The 21,124-nt window shown below is 33.6% G+C and overlaps 3 protein-coding genes across 4 annotated transcripts; 1 reads left to right on the plus strand and 2 right to left on the minus strand.

Annotated features, from left to right (window-relative positions):
• The first annotated feature begins 1,183 nt into the window (after positions 1–1,183).
• Positions 1,184–3,877, plus strand: LOC114731373 (protein gamma response 1-like). The gene is made up of 3 exons (XM_028918522.1): positions 1,184–2,393; positions 2,813–2,899; positions 3,094–3,877. Exons 1-3 carry the CDS (start codon positions 1,184–1,186, stop codon positions 3,762–3,764), a joined length of 1,968 nt encoding a protein of 655 aa, XP_028774355.1. The 3' UTR covers positions 3,765–3,877.
• A 2,744-nt stretch (positions 3,878–6,621) lies between these two features.
• On the minus strand, positions 6,622–20,252 carry LOC114731359 (DNA damage-repair/toleration protein DRT100-like). Its single transcript, XM_028918501.1, has 2 exons — positions 20,249–20,252; positions 6,622–7,961 (listed from the first exon to the last, which is right to left on the minus strand). Exon 2 carries the CDS (start codon positions 7,899–7,901, stop codon positions 6,807–6,809), a length of 1,095 nt encoding a protein of 364 aa, XP_028774334.1. The 5' UTR covers positions 7,902–7,961; positions 20,249–20,252; the 3' UTR covers positions 6,622–6,806.
• On the minus strand, positions 14,432–18,530 carry LOC114731360 (putative tRNA (cytidine(34)-2'-O)-methyltransferase). 2 transcript variants are annotated; one of them, XM_028918502.1, is made up of 7 exons: positions 18,218–18,530; positions 17,991–18,100; positions 16,694–16,762; positions 16,516–16,574; positions 16,195–16,255; positions 15,857–15,910; positions 14,432–14,857 (listed from the first exon to the last, which is right to left on the minus strand). In XM_028918502.1, the coding sequence occupies exons 1-7, from the start codon at positions 18,369–18,371 to the stop codon at positions 14,579–14,581; spliced, it is 786 nt and encodes a 261-aa protein (XP_028774335.1). In that variant the 5' UTR covers positions 18,372–18,530; the 3' UTR covers positions 14,432–14,578. The 2 variants fall into 2 exon arrangements, with proteins under 2 accessions (XP_028774335.1, XP_028774337.1); XM_028918504.1 differs by lacking the exons at positions 17,991–18,100; positions 18,218–18,530 and adding an exon at positions 17,227–17,265.
• Positions 20,253–21,124: the final 872 nt, after the last annotated feature.

The following is a 21,124-nucleotide window of genomic DNA, read 5'->3' on the forward strand; positions in this document are numbered from 1 at the left end:
CATTTTGATAAGAAAAAGCCTGCCATTAGCTTTTTTATCTTCTTCTTCTTCTTTTTTATCAAAATTCTTTTGGAAGTTTAGAGCCTCATTTGTTAATTTTGGTCATTGTCACTTTTTCAAGTAACTAGTTTTGGTGGTCTTTATGGGCAACCACATCCTTGGAGAAGATGGAATTTAATCCTCCACCTTGGCTTGAAGATGGAGAAGAATGAAGGAAGCTTACGATGAGAACTCTATGTTGTCGTAATTCACTTTGAATGAACATGTCATCTTTATTTTTTTGGTTAAAAAAAATGTATCATCTTTATTCAAAAAAAAAATTTTTACATTAATTTTAGCAAAACTCAAGAAATGTATGTATACTTTATTTCTTTTATTATATATCGGTGCAAGTTTTGAGAATAAAAAGAAATTTTAAATCAATTGGACAGAATTAAGAAGACTTAGTATCACCTTTAGAAATAAAAAATTTACGCAACTTTAATAAAATAAAGATAGGATTGTGTATACGCTACCACCTTTAGTTTATAAATGTATTGATTTATTTAAGTAATTAAATTACTTTTTTTTATTTTAAAATATGATTAAAAGGCGATGATTTTCAAATTATTTCAATACAAATTTTAACTTGCAAAAGATATGTTTAAATTATTAACAAAATATTTAGAAGTAGAAATTGAATGAGGAGATTAAAGAAAGAAGTTAAGTTAGTTATTTGTAATAAATATGTGTTGTTTTTTCTAAAATATTCTTACTAATTAAGTATATTAACTAGAACTATCATTATTAGAAGGACTATCTTGGAAAAAAATACATAAATATTAAAAACAAAGTAGATTGGAGTACTATATTTAAGACCAAAATAAAAATTAAACAAAATTATATATATTTTTTGAGCTGAAAACAAAGTTTTATATTAATAACGGGAGGTGGTATTATGGAAAATGACCTGAAACGACTTTCATTTCATACAGCAAATCTTCCGCGCGAAGCTATTTTTAAAGGGAGAAGCTCGCGCGCGAAGACTATCGCAGAAACCGGAAACCATGAACCCTTCCTTCTTCAAAAATTTGTTCGTTGCTGTAAACTGATCTCAATCTTCATTAATCCTTAAAGTAAGCTATCTTCCTTCTCGCTGTTCGCATTTAACTCCTCTCTTTTGTATGTGTCTGTCAATTGAAAAATGGATGCGCAGGAACTCTCTCTCAAGTCTCCGAAATTAGGGTATCCCTTTGATGGTGATGATGAGAAAGTGATTTCTGGGCTTAGTACGGTACTGGTTGCTTCGATACAAGAAGCTAAAGATAGGATTTCGCAGATAGAGTTTTTATTTTGTAGGAAGCTTTATCCCAATTTCCAGTCAAAATCTAAAGCTCTTCACAAATTTTACTCGGAGGCCAGAAAATCTCTGGAAGAGCAGTGGAAGGAGAAGGAAAATGAATTGTTAATCCAGATTGAGAAAATGAGGATTGAAAATCAACGAGTTCTGGAGGAAAATCGGCTGTTGAAGGCTGAGGAGGCCAAAGTAAAGGAGCCATTGGAGAAGGAGTTGCTTGCTAGACAGCTCAGAATTGAGGAGCTGGAAAGGGAGATCGGGAAGAAGAGTGAGGAAATTGAGGAAGGATTAGTGTTGCACAAGAATTTGGTGGATTTGGTTCAGTCAAAAGAGTCTTTGATTTTGGAAAGGGAGGGGGTACTGAACCAGTATGTTGAAAAGACCAGAGGGTCGATAGCCAAAGTGAAAGAGTTGGAGGAAGAAGTAAAGGATCTCAAGCTTGGCCTAAGAAAGAAGGACGAGAAAATGGCGGAAGAGATAAAGTTGCGGGAAGCATTACATGCTAAGAACTTGGAATTGACCTCTGAGATTGAGGGTTCTGAGAAGGAGAGGAAGCAGCTTTTGGCTCAAATAGTTGAGATGGGTGAAGAAGCTATAGGAATTCGAAAAAACCTCAGTATTAAGACACAAGAGGTCGAGGAAAAGGAAGAAATGCAGAAACAGTTGGTTAAACAAATAGATGTACAGAGCTCAGAACTGATGGAGAATAAGAAAAAGTTGGATGTGCATGAGAAGGAGAAACAACTTCTTCTGGAAAAAATGCGAAGTTTGGAGGAGAAATTCAATCTGCCACATAAACCGAGTACTGGAAGAGGGGAATCATCTGAAGGGGTTGATTCATATCAAAGGGTGCTTAAAGAAGTTGAGTCAATATCATCTGAGCTGCAGGCTGAGAAGAGGAAAAGGTTGCATGTCACTGATGCTTATAAAAGGCTGAAATCTCAGCACAATTACCTTCGTGAGAAGGTGGGTCTTACCTCAGAAAATATGCTGCCCCGGGACAAACTGGAAAATGAAAGTGATCTGGACAAGCATAAGGATCCAATTGTGGCACCTGGTAAGATTTGATTGTTCTACTTCCCACCAGCCAAACAAAATTCTCAAGTTCCCGTTATATTGATTTTCTTCTGATTGTTTAACTGATTCTATTAATTAGACTTATCAGGTACTTTGGATTGGGAAAAATATGCAGTTTATTAGTCGTATGCTATCAATCTCCATTGAAATGTAACAGGTGGATAATTTTATAATTTTTATTGCATTTTAAAAAAAAAATTGTTAAATTCTTATTAGAGATTTTGCTAGTAAGCCCATAACAAACTTACCTGTGTTTAGTCGTTTGAATTATTTGTGGTTCTTGTGTAGCTTTGCAGAGCTGTATCCATAAGATGCACACCAAGGCCTACACAGTGCGCTTTGCTTGACACTGGCAAAAATAGCATCTGTCTCCTAACTCTGTATTGCTTGTTATTTCAGATCTTACGGTTCCCACTTCAAACACCTCCACAGATAATCATAAATTAGCAAAAGTAAAGAGTGAAAATTTAGAGGATGACTTAGGAGGTAATCACATTTTCTATTGATATTATTAGTTGCTCGAAAAGCACACCATCTAAAATGTTTGCTCTAGAGTGGATCTCATTCCATCTTGTCTAACTGGGTTACATGCATAAATTCAGTTGCCTAAATCTTTGGTTGATATTTTGAATGTGCACATCTTAGGCTCATCTTTCATCATGTGCTTCCATTTATAGCAGGTCTTGAAAACAAAGCCCCTGATACCTTTGTTGCTGGATGCGATCTGAACGAAGTAAAGGAAGAAATAGTCGAGGATGACAGAGGAATCAAAATCATTCCTCGTTCTTCTAGTTTACATCGTGGCCCAAAATACCCCACCAACACAAAATTGACCTCTCCATCTAGCACAAAGCGGCCTGCATCTTCTTGGAGACAAACCCGGTCTCGCCAAAGTCGAGTAGGTAATGACCCACATGATGATTTTCTCGATACTCCCCTTGAGAACATCAGAGCAAATTTAAATAGAGGTTCAAATAAGGAAGACCAGCCAGAGCCAGTACAGAAAGACGTTAGCATGAGCAGCTCAGATGATGAAACACAGGATATGAATGCCAAAAGCAGTCCCCCAAGCAAGCAACCTTCAGTTCCTAATGCGAGCAAGAAGAGTTTTAAGTACATTGAACCAGTGAGGAAGAAAGCTGAGCGAGAAAAGTTGAAGGGAATTGAATGCAAACAATGTAAGAAATTCTATGATGCTGTTCTTCCAAGTGACGAGAGTAAGGATCCTGATAGTAGTAAGCGGAGCTTTCGATGTGAACATTTAGATGGTGTTTCTAGGCATCGTTATAGATATGCTCCTCCTATGACTCCAGAAGGATTTTGGAATATTGGGTTTGAATCTGAATTATAAACAAATCGGCCCGCACATTGCTATCATTATATTACCATTTCAATTTTCCAACTTTAAAAGTTTGCTTCCTTCAACCAGTTTTTGTTGGTGGGAGTTCTTGTGCCCAAGGAAAAATGTCCTGTCAGAAATTTTAAACTAAAAATGCGTATGTGTTGCAGCGTCTTGCTCACTTGCTGTTTGTTACTTTAGATTCATCGTTAAAATAAAAGTCTCAGCTGTCATTTATTTTGTGGACTAAGTAGAAAATTGGTTAAAAGTACCTGATTAGGAAATAATTGTGCAAAAGTACTTCCAACTTGTTTAAGAATTCATGTGCAATATTTTTAATGGGTGCAATTTTTCTTCAGCTATATAAACGATATTTACACATAACTGAAAAGATGTTGCATACTTTAAAAATATGGGCTCTTTGGTGCCTTTGTACAATTAATTTTTTAATATGGAACTCTTGACCAATTTTTTCTGATAACTATTCCCTATTTTCGTTCACTAATGCAAAATCTTCATACAACTTTCGCTTCATAATATTCCATACAAAGCCGATTGTATGGAGTATCTTGGTTTCTAATTATTCTAACAATTGTTTTCTGTGTCTGGGCTCTGAGCTTAAATTAATTCAAATTGGTGTTCAATTAAGAACCAGAAAGGCACGTGGTTATGGATGCCTGAAACAGAATAACTCACTTCAAATAATAATTGTGAGGGTCTGCTTAACTTTTTTGCATTCATCTTACGCTTTCCTTCAACATTCTTCTTCTTCTTCTTATAATACTCCCACCCATATCTCTCAACTCCAATGTTACCTTGTCAGGAATAATACATTTCCTGACCCCCAAAAAATATGAATGACAAACAAACATGTTTTAGAAGATGTGTGTGTGTGTTTTTTTTTTTAATAGAATTATCAAATAACATTGTTATTCTTATGGGACAATGTCAAAAAAGGAAGTTAGAATTTTGTAAATGCCAAACAAGGAATGTCAACAAAAATTTATTGTCATTTGCAAATTCAGACTTGTTAATACCAAATAAAGTTGTGTTACCAAACTTGATTTAGAATTTACAATTTTCAACTTCTTTGTCTGTCATTCTCCTTATTTTTATTTATTCATTAAGTAGGAACATACAATGTTATTCAAGAAGAATCGAGTCTCTTCCATTCAATTTGGCAAGCAATGGTCATTAGAACCTTGAAACTTACAAAGGTAAGAATATACTTATACTCCTCCTGCCCTTAACATATGAACTAATTATGGAGTTAATACCAGTCCTATATATAAGATATAATTAACAAATTTGAGTAGATTAAAGATGTTAGTTAAATGAGTTAATATGATATATTTTTTTTAAAATTCTAACAATTAATTCGTTTGATGGATATTATTTGCTTCTTATTGACTTGATTTAAATTCTTGTAATTAAATATTCTGAAACTAAGTCCTTAAGTAAAAAGGAGAAAGTATCCGAGGGAGGTATAAATATAGGTGCAGAGCATCATCACATGGAGAGAGCCAGAGAGTACCGATTTGAATGGGGATGTCAGTGAGGCAGGGGACCATGCCCATATGATTTAATTCCATTCAATTCAATGCAAATAATAATAAAAGGCAGCCCGTTAGGTTGGCTCTTTTAATACCTCCTTTTACTATTTTTCTCCCCTCTCACAGCTTTTTCACCTTCCCTAAATTTTCTTTTTCACTCGTGTTATCTGTTAATGTCTCAAATTCGTATTTGGCTGATTTTCTCTTTGCTACACATTCTCAAATAGTAGACTAAATTTTAAATGACTCATGTTTAATAATTTTTTCAAAAAAAGCTATTACTATAACATAACATTATAAATAAATAAGTTCAAACTATTAAAACTTCATCTAAACAATTTTTTAAAAAAATGTATCTGGCTTTGCTATGAGGCACTTGTTTGCTGGCACAATATCCTATGGGGTGCCTTTGCCGTCATAGGCACTTATGGAGATCATTTAATTTCACTCTTTGTTGTGTTTTCCATATTTGTATATGGTTGAATTGGTTGTAACATTTTTAGTTTGGATTATGAACTTACCATCGCTTAGGTTTTTCTGGTTAGTGTTTTGTTCTAGCATTGTTAAAGGGCAGGCCTATATTACCATGTATCGTTTATTTAGTTGAAATAAGTTGTTTGTTAATTGAAAAACAAATATATATATATATATATATATATAAAGGATTCACAACATAAATCACTTCTATAAAAAATTTTAACCCACAATATAAATTTTTTTGGAGAGTAATTAATGTTTACTTGTCAAATATGTATTATTTACCATGATTAATTGGATTATCTCATGTTCCAAGTAAAGCAAGGTGCATTATCTAATCTAATTTTTAAGTGAATAGTAAAATTAAACCATCATGAAAAAAAAAAATCAAAATATCAAGATTCAAGCCTCCATACGTTCCCAATAAAGTAGCAACACTCACGTGTTATGCAAATAGTAAAGGAAAACCCAATAAAATAAAAAGCTTTATCCAATTTCTTGACCTATGCTCACAGATTACCCACCTTTAGTTAACTTGCCCATTATTTCAACATCTTTCAAAATATTTCATTGTGAAGTTTTTTTTGACCAAATTTCATTGTGAAGTTAACAACTTAAGAATGACAATAATATACACACTAATACACCAACAGACTTACGTGTCTCCCTTCCTCCTCTTTCTTAAGTCCACTTTAAGACTATATTTAGATGGAGGAAAAATTAAGAGGAAAATAGAAAGAAATAATACTAAAAAAAACTCCCCAAAATGGTATATTTTTTATTATTGAGAAAAATTTTACTATTTTGAGAAATTTTCCTCTAGTATTCTTTTTTCTTAATTTTTTTCCCATCCACAAAAAATGCAAAATATTTTATACTGGGTAACATATCAGCCCTAACTTCCAGATATATCACACATTACATATTATGTATTAATATAACAAAAATCAAACACAGATACGCTTGACCGTGACTTGCTTGTGAGAATCAACCAGATAGGTGACTTTCCGGGTCGGGTCACTTGTTAGCAAGTCTTCAAGGGATTCCCACACAAGCAGTCGTTGTTAGCGAAGGAGGAAGCTTCAAGGTGATCAAACGGAGACCCGACGGGTATGGATCCACACAGGTGGTTGTTGCTTAGGTCCAGGTGGCCGATATACTTGGCCGATGATAGCGAACTGGGTATCGGACCTTTCAAGTTGTTATGGGATAAGTCCAACACCATGAAGTATGATTTTGACCCGAACACGTTCGGAATTTGCCCTTCCAACCCGTTTCGGCTCAGGTTCAGGATGCCCATACCCGAGTTGCCCAGCAGATTTGGAGGGATTTGACCTGACAGAGAGTTGCTGTCCAGGTTGAGTGTCGAAAGAACCGGCATTGAACCGAGTTCGCTGTGGATTGAACCGCTCAGGCGGTTCATGGACAAATCCAAGTCCGCGAGCCGGTTCATCGAAGAGATGGACGTCGGGATCGAGCCGGTGAGTTGGTTTTTGTTCAGCAGCGCACGGCTGAGCATACTGAGTTTGCAGAAATCGGTGGGAAGTTCGCCAGTGAGCTGATTGTTGCTGAGATCGAGGTGCATGAGTGATGCGAGGTTCACAATGGAGGGCGGGATCCTACCTGATATGGCATTGTCGGCCAGGTTCAACACAGTCAGCCGCTGCAAGCTCCCGATTCCAGCAGGAATCTCACCGGAGATGTGGTTACCGATGAGGTCGAGGACGCGGAGAGAGGAGAGGGAGACAATGCAGTCGGGAATCTCACCGGAGATGGCCTTCCAGTCAGCAACAACAAGGTTGGTGAGGTGATCGAGCTTGCAAATCTCCGGCGAGATGGTGCCGGTCATGTAGCCAGAGCGACCAGCTTTCACAAATATCGGGTCCTCCGACTCGCCACGGAGGTTGATGTCGGCGACGCGGGCGGTGGAGGGGTCGCAACTGACGCCGTACCAGTTGAGACAGCAGTTTGTACCGGTCCAGGAGCTGAAGATACCTAAGTAGGGTTCGGTGAGTGCGGCCTTGAAGGCTAACAGTGCCGCCCGGTCAGACGGAGGGCAAGAGTGAACGGAAAAAGCAACGGCAAGAATGAGAGTTACCAAAAACAGAAAGGAAGCCATCAGTGTCTCTCTCTGTAGAGGGAACTGATGAGAGAGAGAGAGAAGGGAGGGAGAGAGTATCTGTATAGTTGTCTCTGAGAAGCGATAGCGAGTGAATGAATATCTGAAGAAGGTGAGGGTGCTTATAAGGAAGAGTATAACCATAGCATCGTTTGCTAGGCAATAGGCCAATAGCATACGTGTTCATTGACGGAAATACCCCTAGTAAATGCATATAATTACAATGTCATTCAGTGCTGTGCTGGAGCTTTTCACTCCCATGCTACATTTTCTTTTGTGGGGTTTAGGAATAATAATGACAAAATAATAAAAACAAAATTAGGGAGCGAAATTCCCAGACGAAATGGAAACGTTTGCTTGTAAAGTTGTAATAACTTGCTGGGAATCTTTTTCTGTACTTTTCCTTGGTTTATTTTAGGATAAATCCTAAGAAAAATATATTTAAAATTTTAAAATTCTAAATTAGAAATGATTACAAAGATGTGTTGTTATTTATTTTTTAAATATTATCAATCGTTATTAGAGTGTAATAAATAGAAAATAAGATAGACCAAGATATTATGTTTAAAATCAAATTCAATCGTTTAACTAATTCTTATATTAGAGATTAGAGGTGATTTAAAATTTATGAGAGATATTATTTATAAAATATTAAAAAATGTGGGCTTTTTTTTATGACAATGTGGTTTATTTTAAGTTTTATGTAAATACATTTATATGAGCATAGGTAACAAAAAAAGTTACTTGACAAACGCCAAATTTCGTCCACCTTAGAAATATTAGCTTATTGTACTCTTTTTTTTTTTTTTTTGCTAAACATAGGTATCCTCTTATTTAGAGTAATCATATTCGAGATATTGTCGAGTACTAATGAAATAAGGGTATGTCTTCCACCAAGAGTTTATTGAATTCTTTTTATTTATTCATATCTTTTTTCTGCCATTTTTTATTTATTAATATCATTGTGCGTTATTATTAAAAAAAAAAAGTTTGAGAGTAACGAAATTGAGTATGAAGCCCATAGCGGGAGGTAAAAGGTAATGTGCATGATTAACACACATGGAAGCCGCAATTATACATATGAGAAAGTGCTTTTACCTTTGTCAAGGGCAAAAATCACACACACACAAAATTAAGTGAGTGGATTAATTTGTGGTTAATAAATGAAAGAGGTTTGGGTATAATCACCGACACAAGATCATGGCCATACCCTATCTTTTCACATGATGACCAAGGACTTCTCCATTATGATTTTTGTTTTTGGCCAAACGCCTCCATTATTATGATTTCACTAGGCTTCCTTTTTTCTTATTTAATGCTACTTCTGATCTTAATTATAAAAACTAATTGACTAATTTGAGAAGATTAAAAAAATAAGTTAAGTTAGTTATTTTCAATAAATAAGTGTTATTTTTCCTAAAATATCCTTGCTAATCAAATTTATTGGTTAAAACTACCATTTTTAGATGGACTATCTTGGAAAAGAATACATAAATATGATAGACAAAACGGATTGGAGTCTTATAATTAGGATCAAAATAAACGTCAAACGATATTTTATATTAAGGACCAGAGATAGTATTAAAATTTTGAATCAATCAATTATTTTATACGTTAAAAAAACTAAATTATTCAATACTTCTCAGAACTCTCAACCACTTACAGATAACTCACTCAAGCTTTAAAATTTAATAACCAACTCACCTGGACTTTCAACTCTATATAGATATATAAATTCCTGCCATCAATTATATACTCTTGTTAAATTATATTTGTGTGTATAGATAATTCCCTTGGTTTTAAATTATATGCATATAAACTCTCTAAAAAGTTTAAGAAGATTCTCTATATACTCTTCTAGTCTTATTTATAACGCACTTCTAACATGTTTTATATAAACTAAGAAGAACATTAAACTACGTTAACTCTTTATTAAAATATAACAACTTTTCAACTTTATCCTTATTTAATACTCCTCCGATCCTTAATATAAAATCCATTTAACTAGTTTGATTAGATTAAGAAAATTAGGTAAGTTCATTAATTATAAAAAACGTGACACGTTTTTCCTAAAATACCATAATCATCTTTCTTAATATCTCATTTTCCTCTTCTACTTGATTATGGTTGAGAGAGTATCCATAAGGTAATTTACAGAAAATTAAAAATATGATAAATAGGTCTTATATTTAGGACCAAAACCAACTCAACAATTGGGTCCTATATTAAGGAACGGAGGAGTATATACACATTTCAAAATAAATAACTCTCTATACTATAATAAATGAAGGACAATATAGTACATTCATAGTAAAAATTTAATAAAGTAGCTTATAAATAGGATAAAAAAACTTCTCTCTATGTCTTATAAATAGAACCAGAGGAGTATGACATAAAGTTGAAGGAAATTATATCTAATTTCTTCTTAAAAAAAATCTTAAGTCATGTTTATACGATGAGGCTTCTATATAACTACAAACAACATACTAATAAAAGGTGTCTTCGGGTGAAAGAACAACTTGCCAAACAAAAGCTTAAAGAAGAAGAGTGCATGAGTTTGCAGTAAATATAATATTATATGATTATTTTCCCAAGAGATTCCAATAATTATTATTTTTAATATTTAACATTAGTATGTTAAAGGTTAAAAAGAAAGTTGTGGAGGACATAATAATTCCACTCATAAGGCATTTCGAAATGTGTAAATACTTTCTGGTATGTTAAAGAGATCACAATAATGAAAGATGCATTCATAAAAGCCCCATCCTTTCTGGGTTTCAGTACATTATTCTATACATTTAAGTGTTGCATACAACAATAGACCTTTTATTTATTATTTTTATTTCTCCTTTGTGTATATATATAATTATATATGGATAAGACTGTGATTGAGATCCTAGATAAATGCTTTTATTTCTTTTAAGAAACTATCTCTTTCTATTTATTATTATTTATAATTTTTAGTTTATATTACTTCTTTGAAATAAAAATTTGAGAATTAATTTTAACTATTTTTAGTCTATTTTGCACCCTTTTTAAGGCATTCTCATATGCATATCCATATTTATTATTTCTTCACTTCTTTTTTTTCCTTTAATTTTGATTTCACGTGATGTGGTTTGTGCTCTTCAGACTTTATTTACCATTTTTGTTTCATTGGTCACAGAAAACAATGACAAAAGTAGAATTGCTCAAAAAGATGTGAAAAGTAGAGCCATCTCTCACTGCTTTAATTCTTTTAAGAATATAAATTACATTATTAAATCTTTTCAAAAGTTTGATATCCAAAAAGTTATTGAAGCCATATCTTTTTAAGACTATTTATTTAAGAATTCATTTTTATGAAAATTTTTATGTTTAAAACTTAGACCAAATTTGGTGGTGGCAAAATGATGAGAGTATAATTTGACTATTTAGAATTCATTATGCATGTTTAACAACATAAAATCAACAAGAAATAAAATAAGATAACAAAATATACTGAAAAACACAGAATAATGATAATAATTATGACAATTTAAATCATAACACAAATAATATTAAGATATATATGCATATAAATTCAAAAAGAAAAACAAAGCCAAATTAAGTACAAAAATTAAATAAAATTTAATTTATGATTGTTAAAGTGTATTCTCTCAGAGGATAGCCAACACAACATTTGATAACAGACTTACCATAATGCAATAATGAAATAGAATACAGGTTTAAGTGAAAAAACATTAACACATTCAAAGAAAATTAAATTTAATACTAAAATCAGCATGTTAATATGAACTTAAAACCAAATAAATTGTTTATTTTTTGGTTTCCATTATTATTCTTCGGCCTTAAGTTTGCATTTTACTATGTACTATTGTTAAAATATTTTTTATACTTGAATACCCAAAAAAAAGAAATTATAATCATATGCACGAAATAGGGTAAAATCCAGGTAAATTTTATAAACTTGATAAAGTATGAGATTGTGATATGTTTATAATGATTATTTTTCCGACAAGGTGTATTTATATACATGTGATGGCATCCAAAGGATGGGTCCGCCTTTTCATCCAATCATTACTTGGAAATTGGCTGTAAGTGGGTCCATCTAACATTTCCTCATACCTAATTCTTAACTTTCATTCGAGGCAATCGGCTGCTATTAAGAATAAAATTAGGGAAAATGACAATGAGGTCCCACTCAAAAGAATTAAATACAAAAGGTTTCTTGAAATTATGAAATTATTTTAAAGTCCTAAATTTTTTTTTGCAATAAATTTTTTTGTTTAATTACCAAATTACCCTTTTTCTTTTTTTTAAGTTTGCATTGACAATTGAAAAAGCAGTGGTTGACAACTCAGGGTGTAAGGGTTGACAACTATCGCGGTTGGTTTGACAACTTATGATATGATATGTTGAGAAAACGTGTTGTCAAACCAGCCGCGATAGTTATCAATCCTTGTACCCTGGATTGTCAACCACTGCTCTTTCAGTTGTCAATACAAAGTTTAAAAAAAAGAAGAAAGATAATTTGGTAATTAAACAAATAAAATTTATTGCAAAAAAATTCCTTAGGACTTCAGAATAATTTCATCATTTCAAGGGATCTTTTTGCATTTAATTCTCTTGAGTGGGACCTAATTGCAATTCTCCCATAAAATTAAGGAAAATTAATCTGTTAATTCCTATGGTTTCACCAAATTATTAAATTTTGAATTTGTATTTAACTATTATTATTTGCTTAGTTACTAGTACTAGTCCTTCCCGTGATAAAAATAAAACTTGCGCATGCCATTAGTTTAAGGGTGATGTGATGATGAATAAAATTAATTCTAGAGACCTGATAAAACTATAGAAATTGTTAGATTAATTTTCTCATAACATCATAAATAATTATACTAAAATAACACCTATGGGATTGCATAAAACAGAATGGGCAAAGCAAACTAGTGCTTAGCAAAAAATATTGTGAAAAAATACTACCACTTCCAGTTTTAATTATAAGACTTTCATAAAATTAAAAAAAAAAAAAAGTTTTGCATCTTGAAAAATTAGTCAACTAAGTGAAAATATAATAACATTTTCATCACAAACAAATTAACTCTACACAATCAAACTGAGAAGCTCAGTGAAGTTGTTGAAGAGGCGGATAAACCGCTCTATTCCGCCAAAGACCCTGTAACCTAATAATATATGCGCTTCTCCATAACTAGGAGATTACAGATTCGATCTCATTTGTAAGTACTTTCCCTTTTAATTAAAAGAGAGGCTAGGGAATTAAAAAAGAAAGGAAAGCACACCATTTCAACACCACATGCAAAGGCAAGTCTGGTTTAAAATTGAGAGTTTACTTGCTACCGGAAAGATGAGATTGAAGGATGATGAAGAGCGAAAATCCAAGACGAAAGGAAACAATGGAGGACCAAAGATTAATGGTCCTCACAAAGCAAACAAAAAAGGTGCACATGACATGAAGCATTGAAGCTGTGCCCTCCAAGTTTTGGACATAACATAAAGTCCTAACAACGTGAAAGGATCAAATTACGTGTTTTGGTCAATTTTAACTATTCCGTGTGAAGCATAAGGTACAACTGGTGTTTATGGCTATGCTAGACTTTTAATCAATAAGCCCTATCAAGAGGGTGTTTGAATAAAACCAAACTATGATTTGGAGAATAGTTTTTAGAGAATAAATTTTGTAAAAAAATAATTCTGAGAATGAGAATATTTGGATAGTTTTACCAGAAATACTTTTTACATGTACAAATTACTAAAAAAGATATAAGTTAATATGATAATTATATAGGAGACATTATAATATATTTTGATTTGAAGAAATAAAATTATTAATAAATTAATTTTTACTAACATAATTAATGATATATAAGATAATATAATTAATAGAAAAATGATTTCTTTTTTTCACTGGGTAATGGGTGAAATAATTGATGTTCGTGACCGCTGGGTGATTTCGAGCTGACGAAATAATTGGGGTGTTTTTGGTCAAATATACTGTTGGCCCTCTGACTTCTTCATTATCACTCTACTGATTCAAATTTCAGTCCCCAGAAGTGACAAATTTCCACTTCTGGGCAAACCATGGTTTTACCGCATCAAACCAAGGTTTCAGAGCAAACCAAGGTTCTGAAAAAATTGATACTGTTTGAGTGACATCCCACCCAAATCATGGTTTTGTCTTCCAAACCATGATTTTGAGAGGCATCCAAACAGGCCCCAAAACCTCATCAGTCTAAACAAGTGTATTTAGTTCATATAATCAATGCTTATTATAATCATCACTTAACTAATATCTCTTGACATTTTCCACCCCCAAGATTTCTTTTTTCTCATCAATTTTTCTCCCATTCTGTGTTCCAAATGAGCTCCAAGCTGGAGGCACATCGTTCGACCTGGTCCCAATAATGATCCACTCATAACACCTTAGATTCAGACCCAGCCAAAGACAAGATAAGAAGCAACATGCTACACTCAAAAGTTGTCATAAATAAACATATAAACATATAACAAGTAAACCCCACTAGAAAACGTGACCAACAGGACATTTATAATTGACTAGGTCCCATTATATTTAATAGATTTTTGCATCTGAATTGATCAAGAAAAGTAATGCTCAATCTGGAAGAATGAAATACACCTGGTTAGGATGTTTTATAATTTGCAGTAATTTTCAGTTTTCAACCAAAAATGTCCTCAGTAATTAATGATTCTGCTGTATCAGTACTTGTTACAGAAGGTGTTTGAATTTGCTCGTAGTTCAGTTGTCTGGAAGCTTCATATAATGCTATGCCAACACTTACAGAAAGATTCAAACATCTGACATAAGTTTCAACTATTGGGATTCGGATAGTACCACCACCATAAGGTTCAGAATTGCAGTCTTGCAGGGCTTCAGGAGGCAACCCACTCGTCTCAGAACCAAATAAAAGATAATCGCCTTTTCTGTAAGAAAACTCCTGCAAGGTAAAGGAATATTGCAAGAGTATTAGTAAGTTCTACAAATTCTTGGAGTTTTTCTTTTTCTTTTTTTTTTTATAAATTATACATACCACTATTTTATTTTCAATATTAACACACACTTAAACAAAAAATAAAACTAGATGGGCCATTCCAAATATTGGCAAACATCACAAAAATTTATCTTATATTCATAAAACTCACATGTACCTCCACGAGCAGGAAAAATAAAATTACATAGACCTCCTTTTTATTTGCAGGGGAGATACGTGCATATTTTGGAACAAAAGAAGTTTATGCATTTTTTCCTCCAAACTCTAGGAAGGTTCGTGTCATATACTCGCTTTTTTTGGGCCTTTGTATCGATTTGAAGATAATCAGGAGGTGTGTATAATTTTGGCAAGTTGTAAATTGATTTTGAAAATAGACAGATAAATAGAATTTCACGTGTGTAATTTACTCTCAAAAACTATAATGTTGACTTGAGTTTAAACGTTCAACTGTTGTGCTTCATATAGTGTAAATGCAAAAGCCCCTATAGCCGAATAGTTACAAGATTGATCCTTGTTGGCCTCATTCTTTGTCCTTATACTAATATTGGTATACCTGCCTTTATTCACTATTTATCTTCCAATTGGAAATTGGAAAATACACTTACTATTTTCCCTCTTTTTCACAAGTTATAGACACACATATATGGAACTGTGCCAATTATAGGGTTCAAACTCTGTGGCATAGTTTCAGCATTTCTTTCTTCAGTCAACTTGCATATCTCCCTTGAGTTCTAGCGCATCAGATGAAAGACAGTGATTATCTATTTTTAATGAAAAATGGGTTCAAAAGAAAGTAAATGATTTAGAGTATTAAAGATTTCAACAAAACTATAGAAAAAGTAATGACAGAAGAGACAAATTTGTCAATCAGTTAGGGCTGAAAGAATGAAAGAGAGAAATGACATCATTAGAGGAAGTCACTTATCAAAAGGATTGGCAACTCACTGAATGAACTTTTGTTCCCCTCTTAGTAAATGCTAGCAGCCGCTTTTCACCCTCCTGCGCCAAACAATGGTGACATGTGGAGTCAGAGGAAGACTATGTAACCAACAATTTTTTATCAGAGTGACAATGACGACAGTTCCCTTTATATAAAGTTTCACATTCAAGACTTGTGAATGAAGAAAATAGGTGCTGGAGAGCTTTATCCCCAGTGAGCTCAGCCAGCTTGACTCAGATTTATTAAGGTCTAATGTGACTTCCGGACACCATGTAAGGTATTCAATCCAGAAAGAAAGACTTCAATAAAGGTTAGCAGGAGTTACTTTGGGAATGATATATACCTGCTTCCTGAAATAATCTTGAAAGTCTGCCCATGAATCATGAATTTTAACAACCACATATCTGCAATTTTGCATTAATGCTGGAAAACAAATACAAAGCTGAACAAACAAAAAAGTGCAATTTACTCAAAAAAAAAAAGGGAGGGAAACTCATGCAATCGTGTTGATATCAGATCAGATTTAACTTCCAGATCTTCCAAAAGTATACAATCCTACCTTGTGGGGAAAAACAATCAGAGGAGATAAAGGGGCAGAATAGAGGAGCACTCATAGAATAGAGGATTTCAAGGAAGAAATCATCAAACATGTGTACATGGATACGGCCAGTAATCCAGTCCTGCTCGCTTTAATTTATTGCTATCCACTTTGAATGCCATTGGCTGAAATAATAGGGTAATACCACCATCGTCGGTAGCAAATTTTGATAGAATAAAATGTGAGGTGACTACATTCTCAATGTCAGATGAAATGCGGGGAGATTTAGGGAAGCAATATTCACCCCAACCAAGTGCAGTCCAACAGCTGATGCTGCACATGTTCTAGCAACAGCGCCTGTGTTTCCTGGAATCTGCCGGAGTCGACAGAAAATCAGAGAGATCTTCAGAAATTAAAGTTGTCTGTGTTGAGTATGGTCTAAAAATGACTGTCAATGAACTAAATTTTATCAAATCTCTTGCTCTGCAGTTGGTAAAATTAGGGTATCCTTACTTTGTTTTTAAAATTAGGAAAAAGTTTACAGGTGCCAAATTACCATGCCGAGGTAAACTCTAACTTTTTGCAGGCTATGTAAACTTTAAATTCACTTAATTCTACAAGCAGAAGCAATTCAAATAAAGTGAATATCCAAGAAACAACTTGGCATCAAAACGCCTGATAGTTACAATAACCAGTCTTAATCTAGCATTCTAGCTTTCTTTTTCATTTCTTCCGACAATTATGACAGTAGCATCAGCAGATAAATGAAATATTTTTGAAGCAGTTACATATAGATAATGGGGACAATAATTGAGGTCTGGTTAAAACAAGGTTTACTGGCATGGCAATTGAAAGGTTTTAGAAACAAGCCATCCACAATCAAGTTATCATCTGCAGAATCACATCATATTCTTCTCAGGAGTGAAGAAGCACAAACCATGTATTATCTCAATTTATTGCCAACTTTTTATATTAATATAATAAATAAGCACGAACAGCACTTTCATAGTTGTAAAGTAAGCACTTCTTTCTTTTCATATGGTATAATAATCCCTAACTTTAACATTTTAGCCTTTAGAGTTTTAATTCTTGCTACAAAATCCTTACATAACATAAAATTTGAAATATGCAATTGATCAGTGGAAGCGAACAAGTTCACAAAGCACAATTTTTTTTATTAATCTCAAATACATCATTCAATCCAAAAGGGGATTAGAACTTGGCCTTCAACCAGCTCTTGCGGAAGCCCTACCAGTCATATCAAATTCCAAAGCAAATCTTTTAGTCTCACAAAAGCGATGAGACTTCAGAATAAAATTGTGGACAACACGACCCAATATGATTCACAAGGAAGCAGTGAAGAATTTAAATATCCATCCCATGAAATGAAAGTTACTCACTCATCTTGCATGTAAGTAACCACGCCCCCAAGTTGCCCCATCTTCAAGTTTTCCCCAAAACTACTATGGAATCTTAATGCATAGTGAACATACAAATATATAATTCCTAATGCAAAATCAAAAATAAATGAAATGTACAAGCCGCAAGAAATATACCAGATGTTTAAGAGAACAAAAATCCCAACTTTAACTAAACCACACCTGGGGAGACACCAGCACAACCTGAAGAATCTTGGGACGTGACGCCTCATTCACGGCCTCGCCAGTACCACGGGGCAAAGTGCTCTCTTGACAAATTTCAGCTTCCCCATCTGTAAAAACAACATAGAAATCTAACTGGTAAGGATTACACATGGCGCGGTTTACCCAGAAACGAAAACCCTGAAATGTTAATGCACAAAAGATGTAAGAAAAAAAGAGAAAATTACTGAGAGTGCAAAGGGGAGAGATACGATAAGAGGTAAGATAAAGATGGAGAATATGTTTGAGCTGAATTAAGTTGAAGGGACGAAAGAGAGAAGCTCTTGGTCGAAAACAGAAGTTGGTTGCTTTTTGAAGGGATTTGAGGCCAGTTGAGTCCATCAATGAGGACTTCCCTTCTACTCCTTCCGCTCTCTACCCCTTCAAATCGCCATTGCTGTGTCATGCAGTTGGAGTTCGTCTTCTCTTACTCAGTATCCTCCCGGAGCCAGGATGATGATCTCATTTCTCTTACAAAATTTTCACACTAGTTTGAGAGGAGAAAATGAAATGCTTTATTACCTTTTTTGCTTGACCAGAAAAATAAAAGGGTTTATTGGGCTTTGTTTGCACAGCATGTTCAGAAATTGCTATTTGCTTCTCCTCAGCCACGTTAGGCTTATGGTTTTGATTACATTTTTTTTCTCTCCTTTGCATGTTCCTACAAAAAATTGAGTTGTTCTCTCCCTCAAAGCTGCATCTGCGCATTTCATTGTTACAAAAGGCCATCTCAGTGTCTTCCTTCACTCTGTCCAAAAAAAAAAAAGCGTCTTCCCTCACTGCTCATTGAATGGCAAGTAGTAAATAGGAGAAACTGTCCTGAATATTTTTTGTCTCAAGAATGAAAGATTTGGGATATTTGGGACGCCTACTACCGGAGCATTAATCAGTTTTCTAAGTCATATGCAAAACCTCCTTCCCCGGGTGACCCTATGGTGAAGAAATTGCAAGTTTTGTGGCTTAAAAATTCAAGGCATTTTGAGCATGTTGGTTTATACCTAATCCATTCTTAGTGGATTCGGGCCCAAACCCATTTTGAATTGGGGCATAAATAAAAATAAAGCATAATATGGGATAGGCAAATGCAATATACCTCTCTGTATCGTGTTATGGGGTAAGAATGTGAAAGTGTGGATTACTAGATAATAACTTCTAGTTCCCTCTTCTTCTCCTGATCTGCGCTCTTTCCTCTGACTAATGATGAGATTCGTATGGACCTACTTGAAATCCTTCCGAGGATGTTACGCCTTTCAAGTGAGTTTTGGGGTGAATATGGTAACGCAGTTACATTGACATTTTGCTTATGATTTTGAAGTTTTAATTTTCTGTTAATGTCTGCTGGTTTAATTTGTACATTCCTATTTGATGAGAAATGAAAAATGTGCTGATTATAAATATTGCCAATATTGGCTTGCACAGTCAAATGAATCACAGTAATCTCATAATACTTCTCGGATTCTTAATATAAGACCTAATTAAAAAATTGATGTTGGTCCCATGTGTATGACCTATTTCATATGGTTACCAATTTTTTTTCAAATTAACCCTATTAATATTCTCTAACAATAATCAAGTAGGAAAAAGAATAAAGGAATTAAAAAAGATGCTTAGAGTATTTTAGAAAAAATATATCATATAGCTAATCTAATTGACATCTTTAATTTATTAGGTTTTACATTAAAAACTAGAAGAATAGTTAGTATTTAACATAGTTTCTCTCTCTTAAAACACATTATGAACATAGTTTCTCTCTCTTAAAACACATTATGAAGGTTTTATTTGTTTTGTCATTGGTTGAATTCTTGGGAAGCCCTAGAGTTTAGGACATGTACTTTGTAGTTTTCAAATTTAAATTTCTCCATTTAAATTTGTAGTAGTATTGTGCAAATGTTGTGTAGTGCTGCTTTACATACAGGTATTAAGCATATATGGAAAGCCAATTGCAACTCTTCATTAACATTCATATGAAATGGCACTAGAGCTCTTCTTCACTCAAATGATATGAAATGGTACCAAGATTAAGCAGAGGCACCTCACTTCTTAGGTGATCACAAGCCACGTGTCTTCCTTAGGTCCCACAAATATTTGCCAGATTCATGGTACCAAAGCTTTTCTTCATTCAAATTCAAACATCTCAACAGATATTGAGTTTAGTAGAAGGAGTTAATCCCTCACAATGTGACAAATCAATATTTGAATTCCTACTAAAAGAGGTGTACACATATACTATCCAACAGTACCTTAATATGATTGCTTTTAATAGGATGATGCCTATGTGTAGCCAAAAAAAAAGTCTCAACAACAATCAGCTTACCAAATTCCTGCTTCTGTGGATGAGGGATGACATTAATGTGATGGTGATTTTATTTGAGTTGAGAACTTGTTGACCACAATGGTCAAGGATTTACTTGTCCTCCACGGACCATATAGTAAGTTTGATGCTTGGTTATTGTTGCGGACCCAACTATCTGCCACATTCTATTACCTATCATTCTCAATATAAGAAGTAAATAATTAATTTGCAGAAATTAAATAAATTAGTTGAATTGGTTAATTGTAACAAATGGATGTTGAAACTATCCTAAACTACTCTCTTTAATCATGTGACTCGGTTATTTTTTAGCAGGAATCTCTTACAATGAATAGAAATATTTTAGAGAAAACGATATAACTTTGAGGAACAAAATATATTGAGATCTTATATTTAGGACTAAATCTAATATCCAACTAGCCCTTATATTAAATATCAGAGATAGTATTATCGTGTTCATTCCTTTTTGTTCTATCATTTGAGTGGCAATTTCTGATTCATATAATCTCACTGTTATTTGTTTAATTCCCTTTATTTGTGCTTTAACTGCTTTTACAGAGTAATCCTCATAAGGCTTATTATTGAAGAATGAGACGTTGAGATCAAGTTTGTTAAGGGGGGAAATTGCCCTTTTTGTGAAACAAAAATGATGTATCATCATGTTATTGCTATCAACATCCAACTTAATAATTTCCTGTCTTATATCGGGGATTGTGTTGTACGTAAGAATCTCTTCATAGGAATCATGCTCATCAAATACTGGAAAAAGACAAATGGAAAACAA

This window comes from Neltuma alba, unplaced genomic scaffold (assembly GCF_004799145.2).
Source record: "Neltuma alba isolate B1F8T4 unplaced genomic scaffold, ASM479914v2 tig00012824_pilon, whole genome shotgun sequence".
Taxonomy (NCBI): Eukaryota; Viridiplantae; Streptophyta; class Magnoliopsida; order Fabales; family Fabaceae; genus Neltuma; species Neltuma alba.